Source organism: Zeus faber (genome assembly GCF_960531495.2).
Source record: "Zeus faber genome assembly, chromosome: 10".
Lineage (NCBI taxonomy): Eukaryota > Metazoa > Chordata > Actinopteri > Zeiformes > Zeidae > Zeus > Zeus faber.
The window spans coordinates 33,122,832-33,149,702 of NC_137199.1; the positions used below are offsets into that span (position 1 = coordinate 33,122,832).

Consider the following 26,871-nt stretch of genomic DNA (forward strand, 5'->3'; position numbering starts at 1 on the left):
AAGGTAAGGAGGTGAGGAGGTGAGGAGGTAAGGAGGTAAGGAGGTGAGGAGAAGGTAAGGAGGTAAGGAGGTGAGAAGGTAAAGAGGTAAGGAGGTGAGGAGGTGAGGAGGTGAGAAGGTGAGAAGGTAAGGAGGTAAGGAGGTGAGGAGGTAAGGAGGTAAGGAGGTGAGGAGAAGGTAAGGAGGTAAGGAGGTGAGAAGGTAAAGAGGTAAGGAGGTGAGGAGGTGAGGAGGAGGTGAGGAGGTGAGGAGGTGAGAAGGTAAGGAGGTAAGGAGGTAAGGAGGTGAGGAGGTAAGGAGAAGGTAAGAAGGTAAGGAGGTAAGGAGGTGAGGAGGTGAGGAGCAGCTCTGTTTGCGTTGTCAGGGTCTCATCACACTGAACATCATGAAGATCCTGTCAGAATGTGACAGTTTCCCAGCTCCTCCCCCTCATCCCTCCATCTCTCTCATCCCTCCATCTCTCTCATCCCTCCACCCCCTCATCCCTCCATCTCTCTCATCCCTCCATCTCTCATCCCTCCATCCCTCCATCTCTCTCCACCCCCCCATCCCTCCGTCACTCCCAGGGGCGGGGCCGGTTGTGCAGCTGCTTCATGGTTGTGGCACCTTTGGCTTGGAGGAGCAGCTTTGCACTTTCTTTTATTTTCCTGTTCTTGTTGCTGAGCTTCCATTTAAATATTTGAAATGTACGAATAAAAACACAAAAACACCAAACTGTAAAAAACAAAACAGGAAACGAGAGAAATCCCATAGGGACAAAATGAACTCACAGGTTTTAACATAGAACCCCCCCCCCCCCCCCGTGTCAGCACCGAGTGGCTTCTCTTCCAAAATAAATATGTTTGTATCCAGAACCTCCACCCAGATCCAGAGAGCTTGGATGCTAAGACGCATCCGTCACCTCCATGTCGTCCTGTTTAATGCGACAACCTGCTCAGTGTGAAAAGAATGAACTGCAACAACCGATGGAAAACAAAACCAGAATGAAAAAGCATCGTTAAGTTTGATAAAACGCAGCGATACAAGGCCTCAAAATAAAAAAGCACCTCTGTCATTTTACCATCTTGAAAAAGTGCATACACGGCTTATTAAATATCAGTACATTAAATTAAAAGGATATTGTGCATGGGTACACGGAGAAGGCTGTAACAGATGTAGGCACATGGAAGTATCAGTTCACAAAAAGCCATCGGCAGCAATAAACAATCTTCCCCGGTGCGTTGGTGTTGATCTGAGGTCAAAACGGAACAAAACCAGTTCAAATGCAGATGAAAAGAGTTGCTTTGGCACATTCCCTCCGATGCGCGATGAGTGCTGCGCACATCTGAAAGTAGAGGAACAATCCAGGTCAGTATCAGGACACATGGGATCCAAGGAAGAAGAGCTCTGCTGCAGTAAAGGACAATCGAGGCCGTGCAGTCACCGCCCGGTCGACCTGCTGCTGAACCTTGGAAGCAGCCGGCACAATGTGAGGAGATGGAAAGTGGATCCTTACCAACTATAATGGAGTCTCCTTTTTGTAGTTGAACCCGGTCTCTGATCCTTCAATCTGCAGCTTCAGGGCTTGTTTCAGGCTTAGATCCGTCTCCCCGATGGGATAGTTCTCCAGAACCTCCTGGTTGCCTCTGTTCTGCATAGTCCGAGGCACCGACACCCGCCCCAGGAAGACCTGGTTGCCCTGCAGATGGTAGTTGGGGTTGGTCATGATACCGTTTCTTTTCTTCTCTGCACAGCTCTGCTGTTGGATGTAAAACTGATCCGGGCTCTGCCCCCCATCCTGTGTCGGGTTGCCGATCACAATCTTACAATGAGGATCCTTCACTGAAATGTTTGCGACCGCCTTGTTGAGGGCGATCCTCTTGTCAAACTGCATCATCTCGTACTCCAGAACCTGACCCTGGGCCGAGCCGCTGTTCTTTAGTTTCTTTTTGTCTCCCGACGCCCCCTTGCTGTTCGACGTTCCGTTTCCCGTCTTACATCCCTTTGAGGACTTGAGGCCCGGTTTAATCTGAGTCCAGTCGAACTCGCTGGACGGAGATGCAGGCTGCTGACCAATGGACTTGGTGGTGGCGGATGGAGACGCGACGGACTGTCTACTGCGGCTGCGGGGCAGCGAGTGCTGCTGGATCTGCTCCGTGAAGGTCAGTCCGTGGAAGCTGTCGATGGGCACGGTCTGTGCGGTGGCTGTGGACGAGGTCGTTCTCAGCGAGGAGTTCTTTGAGCTCTTTAAAGAATTATTTGACAGGGAGGATTTCTGTCTGTCCACAGTGGAGTCTGGAGATTCTGACGGGGAACTGAAAGCGTGCACGGGTCCGTTAGGTAGACCGCGATCAGACGACTGCACGTCACCGGCTCCCGTGCTCCCGGAGCTGTTTGACTTGATAGTTAGCATTTTGCCACTGACGGACAAAGGTGTTTTCTCTTCCATGGTGTGCACTGGGGAGGGGTTGCAGCCATTCAGAGTTGTGGCTCCATACTTTTCCAGGAGTTTTATTATCATTGAATGGCCGCCTTTTGCAGCCACTCTCATCGCTGTGCGTCCAAACTGGTCAGCATGGTTCGGGTCTGCGCCGTGCTCCAGCAGTATCTGCACAACATCGATGTGACCCTCCTGGGCAGCGATGCCTAGGGCCGTAGCGCCCTGGTTGCATGTATGATCCACATGTGTGCCATTGTCTATTAAGAACTGAACCACTTTGGTGTGGCCTTGCCAGGCGGCAGATTGCAGGGCGGAGCGCTTCTCGTTGTCACAGGAGTTAACATCAGCATGGTAGTTGACGAGTAGTCTGACCATCTCCACGTGTCCCTGCCAGCAGGAGACGTGCAGCGGAGTCCTGCCCTCACTGTCACTAGCTTCCCCATTGGCCCCGTTTTCGAGGAAGTATTCTGCCATCGCCAGCTGATTTTCAAGTGCCAGTATGTAGAGCGTTGGTCGACCGTCAGCGTCTTTGTAGTCAATATCGGCACCGTGACTCAGCAGTAATTCCACAATGTCCCTGTGGCCTTCCAGAGCAGCCACCCTGAGAGCGTTCCTCCCATCGTACCCCCTCTGGTCGATACATGACTTGTTTTCCAACAGAATTTGCACGCAGTCGTAATGTCCCTCCTGCGCAGACAATATCAGGGGTATCCTGCCATCGTTGTCGACCTCCGTGCAGCGAGCGCCTTGCTCAATGAGGGCGTCGCAGACTTGCCGGTGGCCCTCAAAGGATGCCATGTGGAGAGGCGTCCACCCTGCGTCATCTCTGTGGTTCTCATCCAGCCCCCTGTCCAGCAGAGTCCGGACCACCTCCACGTTCCCCTGAGCGGACGCAATGCTCAGAACCGTCCTTCCTTCACTGTCGATGCTGTCGACTGCTGCCCCCCAGAACAGCAGGGTGTTGACCACGGAGGCGTGGCCCATCGAAGCGGCAGCGAGGAGAGGCGTGCGTCCATTGTTGTCTGTGTGATCCACGTCGGCTCCGCCTTCCAGAAGCAGATCGACCACATCCACGTGCCCTTCGTAGCCGGCCACGAGGAGCGGCGTCATGCAGTCTTTGTCGCAGTGGTCAACCTCTGCTCCCCTGTCAATCAGGAGGCTAACGACAGAAGCGTGGCCTTTGCTTGCAGGCACGCACAGCGCGGCCACCGACAGAGCCGTCCTCCCATCCACATCTTCATGATTAACTTCAGCGCCGTGATCAAGGAGGTGCTCTACGATCTCTCTGTGGCCCATGTAGGCCGCTGCGATGAGTGCTGTTCGTCCTTCATTGTCTGCTTTGTTGACCTCTGCCCCGTGCTGGAGGAGGTTGAGCACAATGTCCTCGTGCCCCCCCCACGCTGCGGCCCTCAAAGCTGTCCTGCTATCAGCGTCGGCACAGTCCACTTTGGCACCGGCGTAGAGCAGAGCGGAGACCACCTCCGAATGCCCCCCCCAGGCGGCTGAGCGGAGTGCGGTCCACCCATCCTGATCCGTGTGGTTGATGTTGGCCTCACAGCCGATGAGGCAGTTGACCACCTTGGTGTGGCCCTGCCTCGCTGCCAGAGTAAGCGGCGTCTGCCCGTGGTTGTCTTCCAACTCCATGTTTGCCCTTCTAGATATGAGCAGGTTGACCACCTCCAAGTTACCGCTGTATGTGGCGTTGGCAAGCAGAGTTCTCCCGCTGGAGTCGCACTGGTTCACAGAGGCTCCATTGTCAAGTAGCGTCCGAATGGAGTCCTCCCTTTCCAGGGCCTGTTGGACGATACACGAGGAGTGGTCATCTTCGTTATTAACGTGAGCTCCGGCTTTGACCAGGAGCTGAAGCACCTCCTGCTCTCTGGGTATCGAACTCATCAGGGAGTCTTTAGCAGGAGTTCCATTCCAAACCATCCAAAGAGCCAGGCTGAAGGGCTCCATCTGCAGGTTGGAACGGACGAGATGCAGAGCGAATTCCTGCACCTCCAGCGGTTTGAGCTGCTTGGCCCGACAAGTGTAACTCATGGCCAGCATCCGGTGTCCCTCTGCACCATTGCACAAGTACTTCTGGGTGCAATGCTTTACGTCCAGTAACCACTCCGCAAAACTGTAGTGAAAGAGGATTTTAGTGTTCCCAAGGCCATCCACCAACAACTTGGAGAGAATGTCCATTTTCTTTTGAAACTCTTCCATGGTGAGAGTCATATTTTTGGTCCAGACAGCATGGTACAACTCCTTGGCCGTTAGTGGCCTGCATGTGGCCAGAATCACATTCAGGATGGGCTGGACTTTGGCAAACTGCTTCCTGACGAACAGCCTCTGGCATAGCCACAGGTACAGGCCATTCAGGGTGCCTGGAATGTCCCGGATCTCACGCAGCATGATGAAGCTCTCCACGACGCCGTCCAGCACTCGTTCCAGGTACAGGAAGCAGCCGCTGCTCTTGATGTGGAGCTGGTTGAGCATCTCGGCAGTCTCTTTGGTGAGATGCTGCCTGAGAGCCTCCTCCTGGTCCAGTCGGTGGAGGATGTACTGCTGTACGTCCTTGACGATGTAGGCCTTCCGCAGGTCGTCCAGGCTGATTTTGCGGAATCCTAAGGGGCGCAGAAAAAGAGAGCATTAGACACAATGCAGTGCACAATGTTTAATAAGGATGAGGATGAATCAAGGTGACGTGAATAAAGCCATTCTCACAGAACACATCAGAAGTAATACTTATACTTACACCAGTACACATAATTGAAGGTAAACAAGTTGTTTTTCCCACAATTTCCCTAGATTCCCATAATTGTCCTCAAAATTATAGTTACCATCGAACCACTGATCGTTTACCTTTCAAGCTTAAATGTCTTCGGGTATAAACTTATTTGCGTTGAATCCACACCGGTAAAATAAAACCTTCCAGAGGCTGGTCACTGACAGAGGCAGGCAGTGCTCTGGTCACTGACATCAGTCCAAGTTCAGAATCAGTTCACCCGATGAGGGACTTTAATAAACAAAATCAAGATAAACTACGCAGCACCTTGAGCAGAAGGAAATTCCTCATTCTGTGAGTAAAAACACCAAAACTTGTTTAATTGCACTCGCTGAAGGCAGAATTTAAAACACTCGCTGAAGGCAGAATTTAAAAAAAGCAACAATCAGCACCATTTCCTGTATTAATCTACAGGCTGAGATATATATGCAAAGTCATATGCAAAGTAAATTCGGATACTACTCTATAAATGCTCCAGAAACACCTTTATTATTAGAACATATTAGAAAAGCAAGACACCTACTGTATATGGGTTAGGACAAGACTAGAATAACGGAAAAAGTATTCTAGTATTTAAGTGAAAGAAATCAGAATGTATACTGAAGTACAAAAAAACAATCTACAAAACCAAGGGGTGAGAAATGGCATCATTCACAAAGGAAATTAATCAACAGCAATTTCTCATTCGGAATTCATAGAAAAGGTGCAGCTGCCTGACTGGATAGTGAACCTCATGATCCACTGAATTAAATCAGGATATCGCTGCAGAGACACAGAACCTGAGCTGGAAGGACAAGGTCCATAAAGTGCACCACGACTCCAGTGGCTCATTAGCCAGTTGCTGCTCCAGTGCAGGTACGCCTGAAAAAACACAGTGGCTCCTAATTACAGATCATTAATGGGAATTCCTCCAACAGACTCTGGGAAAATAGCTCCATAACGGCTGCAGCTAATGCGCATGAAGTGAACTTTTCTCCACGTTAAAACAATCTGTTCTCAGCGTGCTCGGCTTCGGGACCCCAGGGCAGGCAAAGTTTTACATACTTGTATTTACAGTTCCCATGGTCGTGGGGCTTACAGGGCTGGAAGAAAGGCCCGCGCTGCCTCCCTGCGTGTTATTGACATATTTCCACAGCCAACAGGCTTCCCACTGTGGGAAAACACTGCTCTGCATCCTGCTGCAGAGCTGCTGAAAACCTAGTGCACAGCAGACTTTCAGGAGGAAAGCTCCACTGTCAGACGAAAAGGCTGATTCAAATCGACATTTTAAATGAGATAACAGTGTTTGCTCAGCTTCCTGCTAATTAACGGGACGATAATTAACATTTACACACAGAGTTGAAGAACTTGTTTGGCTTTGTTCAAAACCACCTGTGACAGAAAAAAACCCTTAAAACCTTCCAAGTGTAACCTTAGATTTCATTGATTATATAATAAATCTTCTTCCCTGCTCAGAATAAGAATCATACGTTGCCGCCAGCCTGAGGCAGGACTCCCCCATCACAGGCTATTGTGTTAGTAAAAAAAACGCAGTGAAATCCAACGCCTCGCACAGCCGGCGCTAACCGCAGCAGAAACAAAGAACATCCCCCGCGTGGCCACTGTGATGAACCAGCAAACACTGTGCGAGTCAAAGCAGCAGGTATCTGGCAACCATGATTTGGGTTGCCATGCAATTTTAATCCAAAAATGCCTAAATGAATGAATGAATGATCAGAGTGAAGTCAAACTAATTGATAGAAACTAGTCTGGACTGCAGCTCCAGGGACTGAGGACATCTTTACAAAGTTGATTGTTCAACAGATCACAGTAGTGGACGTTAACGTGCCTTACGATCCGACACAGAGAGGGTGTCCCTCCGTCCCCTTTTAGGTCGGACATTCTGGTTTTGAAATACCGTGTCCTGTCCCGTGTCTTCCTGCGCAGCCTCGAGCTGGACACTCATTTTCCTCCTTTTGAGATCAGCCCTATATTATACTTTATCTAGTGATAAAATAAAAATAAATAAATGAATAAATACACAAACAAACAAATAATAATAAATGAAAAAATAGGCTATGTGTAAGTATACATTCCTGTAATACTTGATTGGCTGAAAGCAGTTTCAAATAAACATCTGGTATTTTATTAGTCATATGAACGTAACTAAATTAGCCATGTGGCTTCTTGGCATCACGGCAGGCCCAGACCCAATCTAACTGCAGCGGCAAGTTAGATTGGGTCTGGATCTCCTTGCAAACGAAGAACTCTTGGAAGCACCAGGAAAGGGCAAAAGTATCACAAATAAGACATTCAACCGAGGGGTGAGTACACTCGAGTCTTGTTATGTCTTATAGGATCAGGATTATTTTTCAGTTTTTATCCTGGCCACTGAAACCTGCAAAGCGTCCTCCTTTTTGGTGTTATGTAAATGGACACCCTGGTCACAGCGGTGCGTCACACCTCTCTCAGTGAAAGCATCCCTCCTGTTTAAATGGTTTTAAATACACACCAACACACGAGAAAACACAACATTCAAAGATTAGAATTCATCTCGCACACAGAAACACACCCGTGCCTGGACGGCGTCTGGATGGATTACGGTCTTTATAACTAGGTGTCCCAATATGTTTTAGTAGAAAACCTGCAACAGAGCGTGCATATTAAAGGACTGTGTATTTACACTGTGTACTGGCTCAGTGAGTCAAATACAGGTCTTTAAGAGATTTGTTCGAAAATGAAAACTATTTTAGTTTCAAGAGTAAAGGTCCGAGAGGGAGGGATTCAATGCATCGAGGAAGAACATGGAGGACGGGAGAAATATGTTTACATCACAAGAAATACTCCATTTTTCAAGCCATTTGGTCCAGAAACATGAAGTGTCCTGCGGTGAACAGAGCTCCGCTGGGGAGACGCTGTGCAGCCCTTTGAACCCTGTCCACGTGGAGTGATATCATTGTTTTCTCAGAGTGATGGAGACAGTGACAGAGAGAGTGATACAGAGAGTGATACAAAGTGATGGAGAGTGATGCACACAGTGATACAGACCAATAGAGAGAGTGATACAGAGACAGAGTGATAGAGACTGATGGAGGGATTGATACAGAGTAATATAGAGTGATGGAGAGAGTAATGCATAGAGTGATAATAGGATGTTAAAGAGAGTGAGGCAGGGAGTGAGGCAGAGTGAGGCAGAGTGATAGACTGGCATTCCGGGAAAGTTGCAGCTTGAACAGGAAGTACACTACCTGGGGGTGTGGGGGGGGCTCAGGACAGTTGATGTGGTTGTGGAGACTCGAGGGGAAATCCCAGCGTGTGCTTTACAAACTGCTGCAGATCCAGTGGAGTTACTCCAAAGGCTGGAAATAAAATACATTTTTCTGCAGTTTTACGATGAGTGCTTCTGCCACGCTGCACAGAGACGCCAAGGATCAAGATCCAGAGCGGAGGGAGGGGGCTGCAGCCACCAGGACAAGCTTTTTCAGTTCAATGACGTGAACAGATGAGGGCCTCAAGTCAAAAGGAGAAGAGATCTTGTCTTTCAATGACATCATGGATGATGGTGACCTACAATTTCCACTTGAGTCAGCACAGACAGCGCAGGACGAGACAGAACTCAGAGCTAGGCCGGCGAGGAACAAGGAGCCATGTTGGAAAACAACCGTTGTACTTGATTCAACTCAACAGCACAAAGATCCTGCTTCAGTGAAACGTGGTGGAACAACAACTCTGACCTGTTAGAAATCAGACAGTGAAAGCTGAAGATATTTGCACAGTAAACGTATAAAGCCTCGGAAACTGAATATAATGAAGTATAGATACTTGAAAAATGTAATTCAGTACAGCAACCAAGTACTTGTACTTGGTTGACCTGTTGAGCAGGGTGAAGCAGCTGCTGCTCCCACAGCTGGACCACGGCCATGACAGACAAAATATGAACTGTTTGCCTTCACATTCATATTTCAGATGACAAACGAGGCAGTGTGTGTGTGTGTGTGTGTGTGTGTGTGTGTCTGTGTATGTGTGTGTGTGCGTGTGCATGCGTGTGTGCATGTGTGTGTGTGCGTGTGCATGTGTGTGTGTGCTCAGGTTTCACAGTGACCGTGTCTGAAATCAGGCACGTTCTTGGAGAGACACCATCTTAAGTCTCAGGATCCAGAAAGCAAACAGAAACTTGAACCCTCCGCACTAATGCTAACGTCTGGTGGACAGCTGCAGCAACGCTGAGCGCCAAGATCCTAAAAGAGAAGAAGGAGGAGCAGAGAACAACAAGCAGCACGCCAAGACGCTGGATCTGGAATCACAGTATTTGTACTTAGTTACTTTCCACCACTGGAGGCAGAGCCTGACCAATCCCTGAGGTCAGCGACTCATCTGCACTAGTGACAGATGAAGAAAAGCTCCATTGACAAGAATCCACAACTGTGTGTGTGTGTGTGTGTGTGTGTGTGTGTGTGTGGGGGGGGGGGGTACCTGGAGAACCTTTTTAACAATTAATTTCTGTTGCGCTGGAAGCCAAACGTCCTGAAAAGCTTCGTGCCAAAACACGTCTGGTGCTGAGCCATCAGACGGTTTCCAGTCAAACCAGTTGTCAAACAGGACCGGATCCTGATGGTGGTGGTGGTGGTGGTGGAGGGGGTGAATGATATTCAAAACACCACCTGCCAAGGAATCCAATACTCCCACCCAACCACCCGCCTGGGAACAAATCCACGAGAAGAGAAAACCCAGAGCCAATGAGAAGAGGCTGGTTGTGTGTCTTGACTTGAGATCAGCTGATGAAGCTGTGAACACGGTTGGTGTTACGGTGGAGAACTTCTCTGAGATCAGATCATGAAGCTTCTAGAAGGATCAAGAGTTTTCAAGGTGCTGCTAGGCATGAGGAGTGACGTCACACTACATTAGTCATGAGGATATACATCTGTAAAGTTGGAATTAGTTTTCCCATTCAAAAATCCTCCTCTATTGGCGGTAGGAGCTCCTTCCTCCGACCTCCTTACAACCTCCACCCCGACCTCCACCCGAACGCGCTTGGATTCCTCTGCACAGTAAACTGACTCAATCTAAAGAGTGATCATGTTTTATCAGCCATCAACTCACTTCAAATAAACTGTTGTCCGCCATTGCCGCGTGGCGCTGGGGAGGTCTGGAACCACTTTGGGTTTCCCCAACGTCCACACAGCAGAAGGCTGAGCCGAGGAAACGCTCGCTGCCCAATCTGGTTCTCTTCTGAGATATCCCCACCACCCGACGGCCTGGATGAAAGACCCTGACGTAGCTCTGCAGACCTCTGGAGGCCCGAGCTCCAGCCAGTTCACCATGTGCCAAGAAATGCAGAGTATTTATTTTGCCAAAATATCAAATTAAGACCAAATTTAAACACCCTTCAATTAAATACGGGACTGACAAGTCTCACTCTGTGCCACGGCCTAAAAATAATCCCACTGCGCTGCCTGCAGAGCGCTGGCTGGCTGCACCGAGGGGCGTCACCTCGCAGGGAAGGAGGCCAGGCGCTTGGGTCGCCATGTCTGGCCTCATGTTACTGCAGCGCAGCACCAAAGGTGTTAGAAACACAGACGCAGTAGACCTGTAATTTTATCGGCTGTCAGACTGCATGCTGCTCAATTACAGTATTCAGAGAGGATTATGGTCTGTAGCTCGTCCAAAGAGAGGCTTGACGCTCAGCCTGCGGATGACACCACGTACATGAGTACGGACACAAATCTGCTTGTCTGCGTAAGCCGCTGAGAGAAGGGTGCGTCAGCGGAGGATGACCAGGGAACACTGCTCGGGATTGAATCCTGAAATTGAATTAAACGTCTTTCTTTCTGAATGTGTTTGCTGATAGACCTAAACCAGAATGTCCAACACTGTGACAACTACACCACAAACTGCGGTCGGTAAGGTGAGACTTGTTCTCCCCAGTTCGGGAGCATTCCACAGCTGGCCCAGAAGAAACAAACCATCCTGCTTTACGACTGTGTTTGTGTTGTCAAGCTGCCAGCATATCTGCCGTTCCCTCCGCCGAGCTCTCACATTTTCCCAAAAAAGAAGAACACAACAAAAATGGTAGAAGCCGTTCAGAGCTCAGTTTCCCTGCGACAGCACTAACACTGCAGCCTATCAGAATCTCCTGAAGGCCGCTCTGAGACGAGGAGCTGGAGAATGCCCACTTTTAAACAGAGCTCCTATTTTTACCCGGATCAGTGTAAATCACTGCTGTCTGGGAGTCGGTGGAAAGAAAGAAGCATTTACAGAGCAGATGACAAAGGTTCGTGTCCTTTAAGGTGAGCTCACCGTCCACAGACACAAACACGGTCCCACCTCAGAACATCTGGGCGGGGTCCATCACTTCCTTAGAGTATAGATTTTAATTAAAAATAAAAGCTGTGGAATTCCTAGTGACTGATCTGGCGGCAGTTGGGCGCGTGAGCTGAACCAAAGCAGAAGATGAATGAGAGTGAATGTCTCATCTTAGAGAGGAAATGAGCAAACCAGTGAAAATAATAGTGTCTTCCTCAGGAGGCCACGCTCTCCACCAGCAGCAACAAGAAACTACCTTCACAGCCCCACGTTAGGATTCACAGCGCAGACTAGCATGCGATTAGCATGTCGCTTAAACCGGTGGCTCAAGGGTTTTGGCTGCTGGCGACAAACCAACAAGACGCCCCCTGCGGCCGTTTGAAGTGGTAGAACCTAGAACCAGGTGAGGATGGAATCAGCCGCCACGCCTCGCTGTGGCGTCGCGGCAGGCCAACCATTTGGTTTTGGGATGGATTCATCTCCTGCAGCTCCATTATCACTGAGCTGTGATTACTGCTGTTGCCTTTTTGGTTTGGAAAGCCAGAACCCTGGTTACATGTTAGATATTCACGATACACATTTCTGTATTCCTACACGTATTCAAGAAAATTTACTTTTGAACAGGAGGAAATATTTCAGCCCCATCTCACTCCGCTGTAATTCCAGGTCATCCTGAGAAAACCACCTCAGGCAGCTGAGGAAATTCCGGGTCTCGGTGAGGATCCTCAAGTCCTTCTACTCTGGAGCAGTGGAGAGCATCCTGACAGGCAACATCACTGCCTGGTTTGGGAACTGTACTGCCCAGGACAGGCGGGCCCTGCAGAGGGTGGTGCGTTCAGCTGAACGTACCACTGGAACTACCCTCCCCCCCTTGCAGGAGTTATACACCAGGAGGTGTAGTAGCAGAGCCCGTAGGATCATGAAGGATCCTCATCACCCCAACAACGGACTGTTCCAGCTGCTGCGGTCAGGCAAGCGCCTCCGCAGTCACACAGCGAGAACAGAGAGACTGAGACGGAGTTTCTTCCCTCAAGCCATCAGAACTGTCAACGCTGACCTCACCAGGGGTCCTCACTGAGACACACACATAGGCTCCACTACCTACTGTACTGTATGTAGCGTACTGTACCGCATACTGTCTCACTGTTCAGGGTTGTTCGTGATGCCGTATTGCTGCGCCGTAATGTTGTATACTGTGCTGTATTATCCCAAACACTACCTCACACTATTCACATTCACATGCCACTTTAATTCACATGCCACTTTAAATGCACATATCTGTATATACATAGCCATATTCCTTCAACCTATTCCATTTTATTTCAATTTATTTTTTATTGTATTTTATTCTATATATTTTTTATCTTATTCTATAAGTATTCCACTTACTGTATTACGTTTTAGGAGTCAGTTAGTCGGTCTATTAGAAAGGAATTTTCTACTTTTTATTTTATTTTATTTTTGTACTTTTTCCTAGGACTTATTGTGTGCTATCACCGGGTGCGTTGCATTACATTTCACTGCATATATGTATGGAAGTATGTATATGTATGTGACTAATAAAAATCTTGAATCTTGAATCTTGAATCTTGAAAAAGACAAAAAAACAAAACAAAAAAAAACACCTCCCAATGCCTTTTCTGGGATCTACTTCACCTTCATCATGTATGTAATCAGTACAGATGTGTGACCGTTTCGCTGCTGACTTTTAGTGGCCTGCAGACTTTACGATGCAGGAATTGAAAAACATCATCATGTTGCACTCGTTGATGCTTTGGGTAATGGAGGCAGCTGAAAAGCCTTTCCAGATTGTTCCATCACAGATGGTCTTGGATTGAGTCCCAGATCCACTCATACTGAATACTGTCTCAAATGCAAATCCCCAAAACACTCTGCAGCTCAATAAGTAGATGCAACAACTAAACTACCAACAGATAAAGTGAAAGTGTGAATGTCTCAACTATACGTGTCGTTGTCCATGGACTTTGATGATCTGCGCTCAGTTGGAAAGAGTCAACATCAATATAGGTTCAGGCCAAATCAGCCTCTGAGAACTGCAAAAAGGTAAAAAAAAAAAAAAAAATGTCCTTGTGCTTAAATACTTAAATCCCAAATGATGCAGCTCGTGTCAACCTGTGTAATGTTTAATGCAGAGTTTGTTAGAAAGAATTGGTGCCACTCCACGTGTCCTGGAAGATTTCAATGTCCTGGACTCAAATATGATCTGTGTTCATTGAGCTTCAAAACAATTGATAGGCAGGTTTTATAGAGAATGACATCATGAAGGTACGTAGATTTATAATATTTTTTACTGAATATTCAAAATAATAAGTCCTGTCAGTTAAGCGATTAAAAAATACATTATGAATATTACGACTTGAATAATTTCCGTTCTTGAACAATAGGTAACAGTGCAGCCGCTTTAATTAAGCTTTCAATTTAATTCTGATTCAATCAAAAACAAAAATAAATATGGCAAATAGGTTCCAATCCATAATGGTTTGTGGTGCTGGCCGTCTTCATCGGGACGTCACGTCGACATGTTTTACACAATGGACATGAACCGTCTGCTTTGGGTCGAACTTAAATATCAAAAAAAATCCCCAAACTATGGATGTTTGTGTCCCTGTTGTCATGGATACTTCATCTTCCTGCTTCTCCTCAGAGCACTGTCTCCGCTCCATTTTTATTGTGTTTACAAGCACCACCTGTGGGTGGGACTTATTTCTATATCAACAAATGTGATTGGTGAGAGGTGAAAGGTCAGCTTTAGATCGTCCAAACGGATTGGCTTTCCGCTGCAACTTGCCGATCGCGGAAATGAACATATCTGCAGAATTTTTTATCGCAATGATTGAGTCTATTTTATTTCAACATTGAGGGAAAAAAGATCGCGATAATTATCGCTATGGTTTTATTGGACAGATTTTTCTGGTCAAAAACTTGAATGAATTATACATGTGTAAAAGTACGAAGTAGCCCTTAAAGTACTCCCCCGCGCTCAAGGGGACCTTCACATCCCAGATTTGAGAAACAGTGATTTTGGCCTGGTCTGCACCACTCAGTCCACTGGGCAGATGGCAGCCATGACAGCCCCGTCATGCGTCCACTCAGATATGGAGATCAGCGCTCCACGGTTTATCAATGTGATTATTCTCAGAGACTCAACGCATCAACGCTGGAAATATAATACCATGGATAGTGGCCGGCTGTTCAACACTCAATACTAAAGATGAATCCAACTCTAACGACAGTAAAGGAGTCCTTCTGATGTCTCTGGACAGATCATTTAAAAAGCTCTGCTCCAGCAGAATTGGATCATTGCATCATTGTTTTTCAGGATTAATCCTGTTATCATGTTTCCTAATGGAAAATCCTCTGCCTACATTAAGATACATGCGACAGCAGTCGCATTTATCTTAAAAGAAACATTTGAATGAAAATAGACAATTTCCCTTAATTTTGAAGGAAAATATAAAATCTAAATTTGTATTCAGAAATGCAAACATGGTCTCATAAAGTTATACTGCGAGGAACATGGAATCATAGTATTTCTGTGACATGCAGCATTATGAAAAAACGTTCCAGATCCAGTTAAATCTGCAGCTAAACCAATCCAGAGCCACCGACAGAATGTGGGTCAGTTGGAAAGGAAGCGGTGCAAAATTCTTTCGATGATCCTCATAAACAGAACATTCTTTGTTTGTGAGGCGCTCGCATTCCCGTGGAAACAGTCAGAACGTCTTCCTGCTCGGCCTCCGAGGTGATGAAAACTTCCCAGAGTGCATTCCACTGGTCAGTGCAAGGAAATGTGTCCTCCAGAAACTCAACGACCCACTGGACGCTGGGTTCCAAAGCAGCACTTTTTAAAACCACTTATTTTTCTTTCCTTTTCATTTCACAGCTTTGTCAACAGGACATTCACCGTTGGCTCTCACCGCAGGTCAGGGTCAGCAGGTCCTGCATCACATGGAAACACTGGAAGGTTTCAAACTCTCAATCTATTTTTAGGTGCAGCGTGGCATGAATAAGGAGCATTCAGAGAAGCGTCAGAATAAGCTAAAGCTCATAAAGGAGAGACAAAGAAGTCTCCACGTTGATATAATGGTGGAGGACTGGACCAGAGCAAACACAGAATGCAAGAACAGCCCCAGTGAAGATGAAAGGGCAGATCTGAGCAGAGGTCTACAAGTTCCTCACTGATTTCACAGGATTCCTGAGGCTCTGAACCCTGAATGTAAAAAACAGAGAGCAAAGGAAAGAGTTCCCTGAATAGAACCAGAGCCATCCCACATGACCCATGATGGAGGAGTGAACACAATGGAGTGGTTCTCTGCTCTTCATCAGCTTCACTTTGTGCTTCACACTCTGCTTTCTCTGTCAGACTGCATCAAGCTACAAACAACAGTAAATACATGTTTATTGTAAATAAACTACTCTAACTACTCTCTCTGTACTTGTACTGTAGTTTTAATAAGTGTAAATGTTAGTAATAATGTTATTCATGTTCACCTCATAACCCCGTGGAAGATGAAAATCGCATTTATCGATCTATAACCCAGGCAGGCCAATAACTGTCCCTTTAAATAAAAAGGAAATAAGAGTGACAGAGCAGATGATTAGTTCCAGTTCCTTTGTGGACTCGGATGTGATGGTCTGCTCTGACACGAGGACACACTTTGACACCAAACCTCAGGACAACCCTTCAGGAGCGTCATGGTACAATACCAAACCTAAAACCACACAGAGCAAAGCCAAGGCCAAGCAGCATCCTGCTGCTCCTGAGCACCACCCTACTCAACACTATCTGCTACTACAACCTACTTGATTCACAAAGATAAAGGAAAATCAGGGAAAAAAAACAAAAAACGGCAGGCAAGCCCGCGTTGGTGTTTCCTGAACATTACATAACTGCAGCAGAATCATTCTGCACCTCCTGCTCGCCTCCTCCCACTCTAGGCTCCATTAGCGTTCTGCCAGCTCATCAGCACAGTGGAGGCTGGAGGCCTGATGGGAGGAAAGAGTACAGGGTGGTGCAGGGTCTGGGAGATGAAGAGGAGGTGCAGGATCTGGGGGAGATGAGGAGGTGCAGGGTCTGGGGGAGGAGGTGCAGGATCTGGGGAGGGAGGTGCAGGATCTGGGGGAGGAAGGTGCAGGATCTGGGGGAGGAAGGTGCAGGATCTGGGGGAGGAAGGTGCAGGATCTGGGAGAGGAGGTGCAGGATCTGGGGGAGGAGGTGCAGGATCTGGGGGAGGAGGTGCAGGATCTGGGGGAGGAGGTGCAGGATCTGGGGGAGGAGGTGCAGGACCTGGGGAGGAGGTGTAGGATCTGAGGAGGAGGTGCAGGATCTGGGGAGGGAGGTGCAGCATCTGGGGGAGGAGGTGCAGCATCTGGGGGAGGAGGTGCAGGATCTGGGGGAGGAGGTGCAGGATCTGGGGAGGAGGTGCAGGATCTGGGGAGGAAGTGCAGGATCTGGGGGAGGAGGTGCAGGATCTGGGGAGGAGGTGCAGGATCTGGGGAGGAGGTGCAGGATCTGGGGAGGAGGTGCAGGATCTGGGGGAGGAGGTGCAGGATCTGGGGGAGGAGGTGCAGGATCTGGGGGAGGGGGTGCAGGATCTGGGGAGGAGGTGCAGGATCTGGGGGAGGAGGTGCAGGATCTGGGGAGGAAGTGCAGGATCTGGGGGAGGAGGTGCAGGATCTGGGGAGGAGGTGCAGGATCTGGGGGAGGAGGTGCAGGGACCACAACTCTTTTGTTATAGATGGAAAACTAAAAGGAGTTTTGTTTTTTCCTCTAAAAGCTTCTGTCATTATTTTCGATCCTAAATAAACATGAAGGTAATGATTTACAGCTGATCTGCCTCTGCCCACAACACAACATGGATTCTCAAAGTATTATCACTTGATACATGAAACTCTGAGGGAATTCAGAATGGTCAGCCTCCACCTGCTGCCTTGATGCTCTGTCTACAGCTTTCTCTAAAAGTATTTGCGTTGCTTGCGGACAGACCTACAGACTTACAAATGAACATTTCTCTCCTATCGGGCATTTTCCACAGACGTTGAAAACAGCAGAATCAAGCCCCTGTTGACCAAGTGCAGAGACACTTTGTGTAATTGACAATTTCAGACCTTTATCAAACATGCCTTCATAAGAAGAATCGAAAAAAAACGAAAAACCGAAAAAAATAATCTTCCAACAAGTTAGCAGTTTTCTAACCTCAAACAACTGGGGGGATAACCTGTCATCAGGGTCAATCTCAGCACTGAGATGGTTTTTATTCAGGTTTTTAATGACATTGGTCGAACCAATGACTCAGGAAACATGTTGATCCTAGTTTCACTGGATCTTGTTGCTGCATGAAAAACAGTCGACAATACAGTTGATGTGGACACCGTGGAACTGGGCTGGACTCTGAGCCTGCTCTTCAACTGGTTCAAGCCTTATTTACATAACAGGGACTATTTCCTCTCCCTTGGTGTGGCACGGTGCACTGCACTTGCACTGCAGTGCATTGCACTGCTGCCTCACAGCAAGAAGGTCCTGGGTTCGATTCCCGCCTGGGGCGCTGCTGGCACCGTGCTCCGGTGGGTTATCTCCCAAATAGGAGCCTTTCTGTGTGGAGTTTGCATGTTCTCCCCGTGCTCACATGGGGTTTCCTCCACCTCACGTCAGTAAGGACCCCCACCCAAAACATGCACCCATCATGGTCTGACCAGCGATGGACATTTATCACCTGGTCCCCGGGCGCGTCCACGTACGCTGCCCACTGCTCCTGGCTGTGGCCCCAGAGGAAGGACAAGCCAGGATGGTTCAATGCAGAGGAACCATTTCACCGGCACCATCCAAAGCGCACGGGCATGCGCGGGCATGTGTGCGCGTGTGTGTGTGTGTGTGTGTGTGTGTGTGTGTGTGTGTGTTGTAGTGTGGTGTGCTGTGTGACAAATAAAGACTGTTCTTGTTCTTCTTCTTGACAACTAAGTATCTGAGAACCAGCATCATGTGTGGCGTTCCCCAGGGTTCTATCCTGGTGCTTTTATTTAACCTCTAGATGCTCCCGTTAAACTAAAAAACAAAAAATAACACAATTGCCTCCCACAGTTTGCTGGTGACACATAAATCGAGATCGCTCTCTCAGTGAATGATCACAGCTCATTCAGCCACTGCACCAGCGCACTGAACAAATCACTGGGTCAGAATTTCCACCAAATAAATAAAGATAAAAGTGAGATAGTGAAATTTTTTTATCCGTAATTATGGTTAAAGAGGAGAGGCTGAAAGCTGCTGCTCATCTCCTCTCCCAACTCTGCAAACTAAAACCAAGTGATGGAATTATTGACTCTGATCTAAATCTTAATGGCCATTCAGTCAATAACCAAATCAGCCTGTGTTCAATCTGAAAGGAACTACAGTGATATTCTGTGTTGAAATACTTGTAATACTGGTCAACTACAAAGTGAAAGATTGAACACCCGACCAATCATCTGTGAGAAGCACTGTGATGTCATCAGAGGGGCGGTACCTACCGGTGAACAGCTTGGTGATGGCCTTGTTCTGGCGGCGGGCGGAGCAGACCAGCAGCAGCCAGGGGGGGAAGACGTCATGGTGGCTGGCCAGCAGCTCAGCGATGCTCCTCGGGGAGCCGGGGGAGGAACGCTGCTCCTCCCCAAACTGGAAACCCTCGTCCACAGAGTCCACCAGCAGGAAAAGGGACTGCTGAGGGGGCTTGAGGCTCAGCAGAGGCAGGAGGACACATCTGTGGGGGAAGAAAAGAGTTATTGTCACTCCCTCGTCACTCGATCGTCACTCGATCGTCACTCCATCATCACTCCATCATCACTCCATCATCACTCCATCATTACTCCATCATTACTCCATCATCACTCCATCATCACTCCATCATCACTCCATCATCACTCCATCATCACTCCATCATTGGTCTTCAACCATCTCTGCTTAATAAGCCCACACCGGGGGGGGCGTTATAATCCATGAGATACTTTAGTAATCAAAGTATTTGTGTTTTCCATCTCCTCCTTTATACGCCGTTTCCACTGCTGGAGGTGGGGTGACAACACAAAGCTACATCATATAAAACCATGGGTGGGGTCACATCAGAGGAACAGAACCAGGTTTAAACTCCACATCCACCTTTAATCAGCAGCCAGCGCCAGAGGACGGAGCATCAAGTCTATGACAGAGAAAACAACATCTGCTCCAGTCCAGCAGATCCAGTCCAGATATGAAGCTCCAGGGTTTGGAGCTGGACATGACAACAGCCTGAACTGAACCCTAACCCTAACCCTAACCCTAACCCTCAACCTTGAAAACACAACATGGTGGATTCTACTCTCGTCAAGACTTGAAGAAGAAGAGGCTTCAATGGCTTCGTGTTGAGCACAGGGACTGGATTGTCAGTTTGCTGGTGAGGTTTTGCAGGTTAGGGAACATCTTAAACTCAGTAAGGTGGGTGTTGGGTGTTCGTTGAAGGGTGGAGGTGTCTAAGGTCAATGTCACAAACACTCTTTCCACACTCTCAACCAGATTTACCAGTCTGTACTGTACAGTGTGTACAATACCTCATCACATAATAATATCTCATCACACACCACCCTTTATACCACACACACACACACACACACACACACACACACACACACACACACACACACACACACACACACACACACACACACACACACACACACACACACACACACACACACACACACACACACACACGCTGTGCCCCCTTACCGTGAAATAACACAGTAATGTAACTTGTAATATCAATATAAATATGTAATATCACTTATCAACCAATTGACCTGGTGCTAGGAACGGAACTCGTCGTTAAGTGAGGAGTAACTGTATTTAAATGTGTCTTTTAGGAGTAGATAATGCAGTTTCTTAAAGTTCAGAAGAAGAAGAAGAAGAAGAATCTCCAAATACGTCCAAAAAACTCAATCAGCTACTTTACTCCAAACGGCTGGAGTCCTTATGCCGTAAAAACAACCTGGTCGTCCTGACAACGAGTGTTCTGTTCTGTTCCCAAAATGAGGCCAGCCAGAAATGAGTCACTTTGCTCCGTTATTCTGCTGCAAGACGTCCTGAAAAAGTCAAATTCCAAACGAAACCGTTGAGACGTCTCATAAGGTTTGATCCCAGAAACAGACGCTGGTGAATTCAGATCTTTTATAAGACGTTTCCTGTACCAAGCTACCACACCAAGTGCCAAAAGCAACATATGTGAGGTTGTCATAGTAACACAGGCAAAGGATGAACACCAAGTGATTCCTCTGAGTTCCTCTGCAGATCAGTATCTTGCATTTTAAAGGCTGGAATGTGGCAGGTTGGGATGGAGAGGAGACTTCCAGACTCAGGGTTGACAGGAGGAGACGGACGACCATGTGGACAAGAAACTCCAAGCGTAAAAATGAAGGTCTTTTACCAATTTGAAAACGTGTTTCAGACAAAAAACAGACAAATAAGTATCAAAACATCCACAATACCAGGTTGGTAAAACACTCGAGTACTTTCTCTCAATACTTAAATTGCAGAAATGTATATCACAAGTACCAAGTTAGTATTAGTGTGGCACTGTATGCAGCAGCCCTTGGAGTTGAAACACATCAACTTATTCAACACAATCAGATCAAATATCATCAGGATGGATGTAGAATCAAATACATTCATGTGTACTGCTAAACCTAGTACTTCAAACCCCCCCAGCCGAGGAGGGAATTCCTGGACCAGAGGAATCTGAAACCCCGCCCTGCAGACACTAGTGGCCACGCCCACATATATAAGGTGGGCAGGGCAACCAAGACGCTCCGCCCCCATCGCCCAGGGGTCACTCTGGGTCAACGTGTGCAGGCTGGTGTCAGAGCACGAGCAGAAAACAGGAAAACAGCAGATTAAGATAAGACTCAAAGACTTTGAGATTCATTAAGTTCAAAACTATTCTGTGAATCTTTTTAAAACAGATGCAGCAACGCTCTGCAGTGTGCATCATGCTGCATGACTTTGAGGTATGCATGAGGTATTTAAAAAAGGTATTTAAAGTATTTAGAAAGGTTCTAACTTCGAGCGTTTCTCTTTTTTTTAATTCCGCAGCTGCATGAAGGACAAAGAGAAATGGAGGAATTTGGTATTTCAAAATCAGAATACCACCACGCACACACACCTACATGGATACAGTCATATCGTGACTAAAGGATTTACAGTGAAACAGAAAGACTCTGTTCATGAAATAACAAATGGAAAAAAATATTTGAGTGAAGAGAAGAAAAACAAGCAGATCTTGTCCCAGTTTCCACATTCAGCTTGTTAACCACTTGGACACAGAGCCGTGTGTGTTTTAACGCAGAGCGATTTAACGGCGCGTCGTAACAAAGCTCGGCCTTGTTTGGTTAATTTACTGTCTGAGTAACAAGGGTGTAAAAGGAAGGGATGCAGAGAAAGGTGCAGCAGAGGTAAATAAAAACAGATGGAGCGGAGAGCAGGGGAATGGGAGCGTGACTCCGAGCCTCGGACCACGCCTTCAACGCAGTGACACGCCTCAATACACGCCTTCAATCCCCACCATGCTCCCCTCCTGAACGACACCACCTTTATATGGGCAAACTTCTTTCATTTGAGTTTGAACATTCGGTTCGTCCACCACGAGGATTTGCTGCTAGCACAAACCTGATCCACATGGTTGACCCCACATCCTGGTGTGGAATATTATTCCCTGGACCTGGATTTTCTAAACTAAAATGACCTTGGGTTTGACAGTTGAACTGATGAGTGAACAGGTGGAGCTAAGATATGCAAACAGGGCTTTGACTTCCTGAACCTGAAGTTTTCCTTCTATATTCTGCTCCAAAAGAGGACGCTATGCCACGAAGCTGAGAACCTAGGTGGAGGAGGAGCTCCACCCTAGGCTTCCTTTAGGGGGTGCTATCTGTCACCAAATGTCTATAGTAACTAACTGCAAATAAGATAGTACTTTGGGGATATTCAGTAGTGGGAGGCGTCACAGGGTGATAGTAAACTCTAATGTCCATCTCCCTTTGTGTGTTTCAACAGCAGCACCTGCTGAGTGGGACCATGTGCTCACTCAGTGTTCCTGTTCTGTCTGCTTGGAAGACAAAACTGCACTACTGTACTGTAATAGTTTCACATTGTGAAAGGTGCATCGCAAGAGTCATTGACTGTGACTTCCTCAGAGAAATAACATCATTCAATGTGTTTATGTCCCATTGATGATGTACCAGGATCAAACACTGCACAGCTTACAATATTACAAGATGGAAAGAGAGAGAGAGAGAGAGAGAGAGAGAGAAACACTCCAGAAAGAGGCAGAATTGTGGTTTGAACCAGCAACCCTATTGACTGTTTGAAAATAAATGATTTACATGTATGAACGCTTCGCCCAGACCCCCCCGTGTGTGATGGTGCAATGTGTGTGCACGTGTGTGTGTGTGTGTGTGTGCATTCCAGCCCGCGCAGCAGACTGCATGACCTGCAGCGTGTCAACACATTGAGCGAGTAACCCAAATATACACGTGCACGCCCCCCAACACATAAACGTGCACACACCCCAACACACACACACACACACACACACACACACACACACACACACACACACACACACACACACACGGTGCTGTGGACACAGCGTGTCGGGGCAGAACGCTGTCGTCTGGTGGTTTCACGGAACAATAATAATATTCTATATTTACAGTCGCTAGTAAAGAGCTGGTACACGGCAATAAGTACAATATTACTGTATTGTTATAAAGTACTATACAACTGGAATACTGTATTGTAGTAGGAACAATACGAACTATTGACATTTTATACATCATGAGAATTCCTCTGACGTGCATTAAAATCCAGTGCAGAAATATACATTTATTTGGAACTATGGTGGTTATTTAATTTAGGTGGAAATGTTTGTGTAACCTCCAAAGAAAGTATCGATATTACAATTTTATAACAGTCTATTTTCAGAACCAATACAAGATCTGCAGGTGTATTGTTATTGTTTCATTCATATGTCACTGAAATGCAAATAGTTCATCACACACAGTGAGGAAATAGCAACAGAAAGGAGACATCAAATAGACGGCTGCTGAGGTGGAGCTAATGTGAGAGAGGAAGGGGAGAGAGAGGGGGAGAAAGAGAGAGAAAGAGGGGGAGAGAGAGAGAGAGAGGGAGGGAGGTAGAGAGAGAGAGAGGGATGGGGAGAGAGAGAAAGAGAGGGAGGGGGAGAGAGAGAGGGGGGGGGGGGGCCTTGTGTGTTTTCATTCCACGTGTTTTCATTCCACGTTGGGAGGTTTCAACAAGATCTCACTCTGATTTCAACTGAACATTCTGTGAAAAAAATTTCTAATGATGGAATAATTAACTCTCATGTTTAAAATGTCAATTTAACAATTTAGTGTTGTATCGTCACACAGCGCTAGTACCACTTCGTCGTTAAAACATCCTGATGTTGTCCTCCTCCTTTCGTATATCATCAGATGGCCAACTCAGTGTCATGTAGCCACTCATGTTGTGACACTGTTCTGTGTCTAAATAAATGAGAATGACGTCTCACAATATCAAGTCTGAATATTATTAGAAAACTGCAGTTTTAGCAACATAATATAATATCCATAAAAAATCACCACATCGCACCCAGATGGAGCCGTCGACCTGCACTTTGGATTCCTGAGCTGATATCGTCACGATACCTCCATGTTGTGTAATTTTGTTGTGATACCAGGGACCGATACTGACTTCTACAAGAGGTTGCCAAGTTGCCAACCATGCATCAGCTGTTGGTTGCTATGGCTGACAAAATGGTTGCCCAATTTCAATCATGTTATAATTGAGTGAGATCAGGGTACAACAGTGCTGGTTGACAACAGGGCAACCAGACCGCACCAGATGGTTGACAACAGCCCAAATGTGGTCGCCTGGGGCAACTGGGCAACCGTTACTGTGGAGCCCTGGACACCAATCCCCTGTCCCCGTTGCTCTGCATTCCAGTGTGCACCTACCTTTTGAAGGCCTCGCCCGGGTTCCTCTCGCATTCTCCAGGCTGCAGGGCACTCTGTACGGCCGGGTCTCGAACTTTCTCCTCGTACCCGGGCAGCAGCCCGCCGCGGCAGATCTGCGTCACCAGGCCACGCACGAAGCCGCCCGCGCACAGCGTGTCGGCGTCGTTGGCGCGGCAGAAGTGGAATGCGAGGCTGCGCGGGTGCAGGCCGCGCTGCAAGCCCTGCGGCGACGTGGGCCACAGTAGCTCCGAGCACACCGCCGTCTTGCCACTGCCAGGCCCGCCCACCAGCAGAACCCCCCAGGAGCCGACGGCCCGCGACGAGGAGGCCGGAGCTGGAGCAGCGCCGCCACCCTGGAGGGAAGGGGCGGAGCCGGCCGGCTTGCTGGGAGCGACGACACCCCCCACGGGCGGGTTGTTCTTCTCCTGCAGGCAGTGCTGCAGCTTGTGGAACACCCACTCTCTGCAGTAGAAGCGCTTGCCCTGCAGGAGGCTGGTCTGCGCCATGATGTTGAGTGCTGCGTCCTGCCTACAGGGGGCGCTCCTCCCGGAGCCACACCCACATCTCTAACTCCAGCAGGATGCCCTGCGAGCTGGGAGGCTCATTTCCAACGCTGCAAAACGAGATTCTGGGAAGCACTGAAGTTCAGCCTCGTATCGATGTTACAGACGCCGGAATGCAATGTGGGTCTTTTATGAGAGTGAAGAAAGAGGCAGAGAAGTGGAGGAGAAGCAGCTGAGCTGTGGCCCACTGCACAATATCTAGGTCAAAATAAAAAAATAAAAAGGAGTGAATGAAAATTGAGGCTAAAACCATAAATTTTCCACCAACTTTTTCCACAGCCTCCTCCCGGGCTGAACTGAGCGCTCCTTGTTATTATGAGTTAGTTTGAGCAGCATGGCGACGGGCAAGGCGGCCGCCCGGCATCCCAGAGACTCTCCCCACGCAGTTAGACCGCCGCCTGATGGAGGCCGCCATGGGTGCTGCACAGATGTTTCCGCTGATGCATCTCAAACACCAGAGCGAGTTTCCATGACACGGTCAGCTCCTCCAGAAAGCAGCACGCTGCAGAGCCTGCAACAGGAGCAAACCCTGGGTTAGAACACAACGCATTGAACTCCATGACGCTGCAGCTGTGTCTGCAGCTCCATCTGCTTTAACATGGAGCTCTATCTGCTCTAATTTGGACACGCTGGACTCTCTTTGTCCCGGATCCACATTCCTGCTGAGGGGTTTGTCCCGTTGCTCTGGTTCCTCCACACTCCATCCACTCAGTGGGAGGAGGGACTCTCCCACGTCCACAGCCTGTTGCCTTCCAAATATCTCAAATGTGGAATATCGAAATCTCCGTTTTTTTCAGTGGACGGTGTGAGGTCACTTCATAAAGAAGCAAAAAGTAGAATTTTATTTTTTACTTGGACTGGGATGAAGATAAACCTTCTACTCTGTTGCATATTGTACATACAGTGCTGTATATAATTTTTTTTGATATCCATTATGATGATAATGATGACGATGATGATGATGATGATGATGATGATATTAAAATTATCATTATTAATATTTTTATTATTATTATTATTATTATTATTATTATTATTATTATGTATTTCTTTTGCTACTTTGCAGCCTCTGGAGTTTGTCCCTTCATCATTTCCCTGCACACTACTTGTATGATGTATGTGATGAATAGACTCTGGAATCTTCTTTCTATCGTCTCCATCTTTTCTACCTTTTCTTTCTTTTCTACACCGAACACATTTCTCTGGAGCCACTTTCCAGCGAAGCAGCAGGAGAACCAGCACCGGGGCAAGCTGACTGTCCTACCCGGGCGGTGCGGCTTTTTGTACGGCCACACAGAGCAGCCTCACCCCGCACCTGGAGCTGCGGCTCGGGTGGTTGTGGAGCTACAGACCCACGATAGCATCTGGTAGAACCCGGTAGAACCGGGCTGTGCTCCCGGTGCGGATACTAAACGGACCCAAACCGTTTCGTTATTCCGCTTACAGCTGCGGCTCGGCTCCTCTTACCTCCCCGGATCCTCCGTGTTCTGGCCGCTTCCCCGGCCTCCTAGGGTCCTGCTCCGGTGCTCCGCGTCCTCCCGGTCCTCCCGGTCCTCCCGGTCCCGTCTCTCGGATCAGAACCCAGGCCGAGCGGTGGCTCCGCGCTCGGCGTCCATCTCTTTCTTTCTGCTTCTCTCCCTGTGGCTCCTCCCCGTCTCCACCAGGCCCCGCCCCATAACCGCGTGGCTCCTCCCCCTCACGTTGACCCTCTGCTGCGCACTGCGACACGGCGCAGCTCGACCGCAATGCATGCTGGGAATTGAGGTTTTAGCGGTCCTAACGGTCCTAACGGTCACCAA

The 26,871-nt window shown here is 47.9% G+C and overlaps 1 protein-coding gene across 1 annotated transcript; it reads right to left on the minus strand.

Moving 5' to 3' along the window:
* Positions 1-26,669, minus strand: ankrd50 (ankyrin repeat domain 50). The gene is made up of 5 exons (XM_080008379.1): positions 26,540-26,669; positions 24,510-25,583; positions 18,999-19,228; positions 1,496-5,031; positions 1-1,324 (listed from the first exon to the last, which is right to left on the minus strand). The coding sequence occupies exons 2-4, from the start codon at positions 25,013-25,015 to the stop codon at positions 1,499-1,501; spliced, it is 4,269 nt and encodes a 1,422-aa protein (XP_079864505.1). The 5' UTR covers positions 25,016-25,583; positions 26,540-26,669; the 3' UTR covers positions 1-1,324; positions 1,496-1,498.
* Between the last annotated feature and the right edge of the window lie 202 nt (positions 26,670-26,871).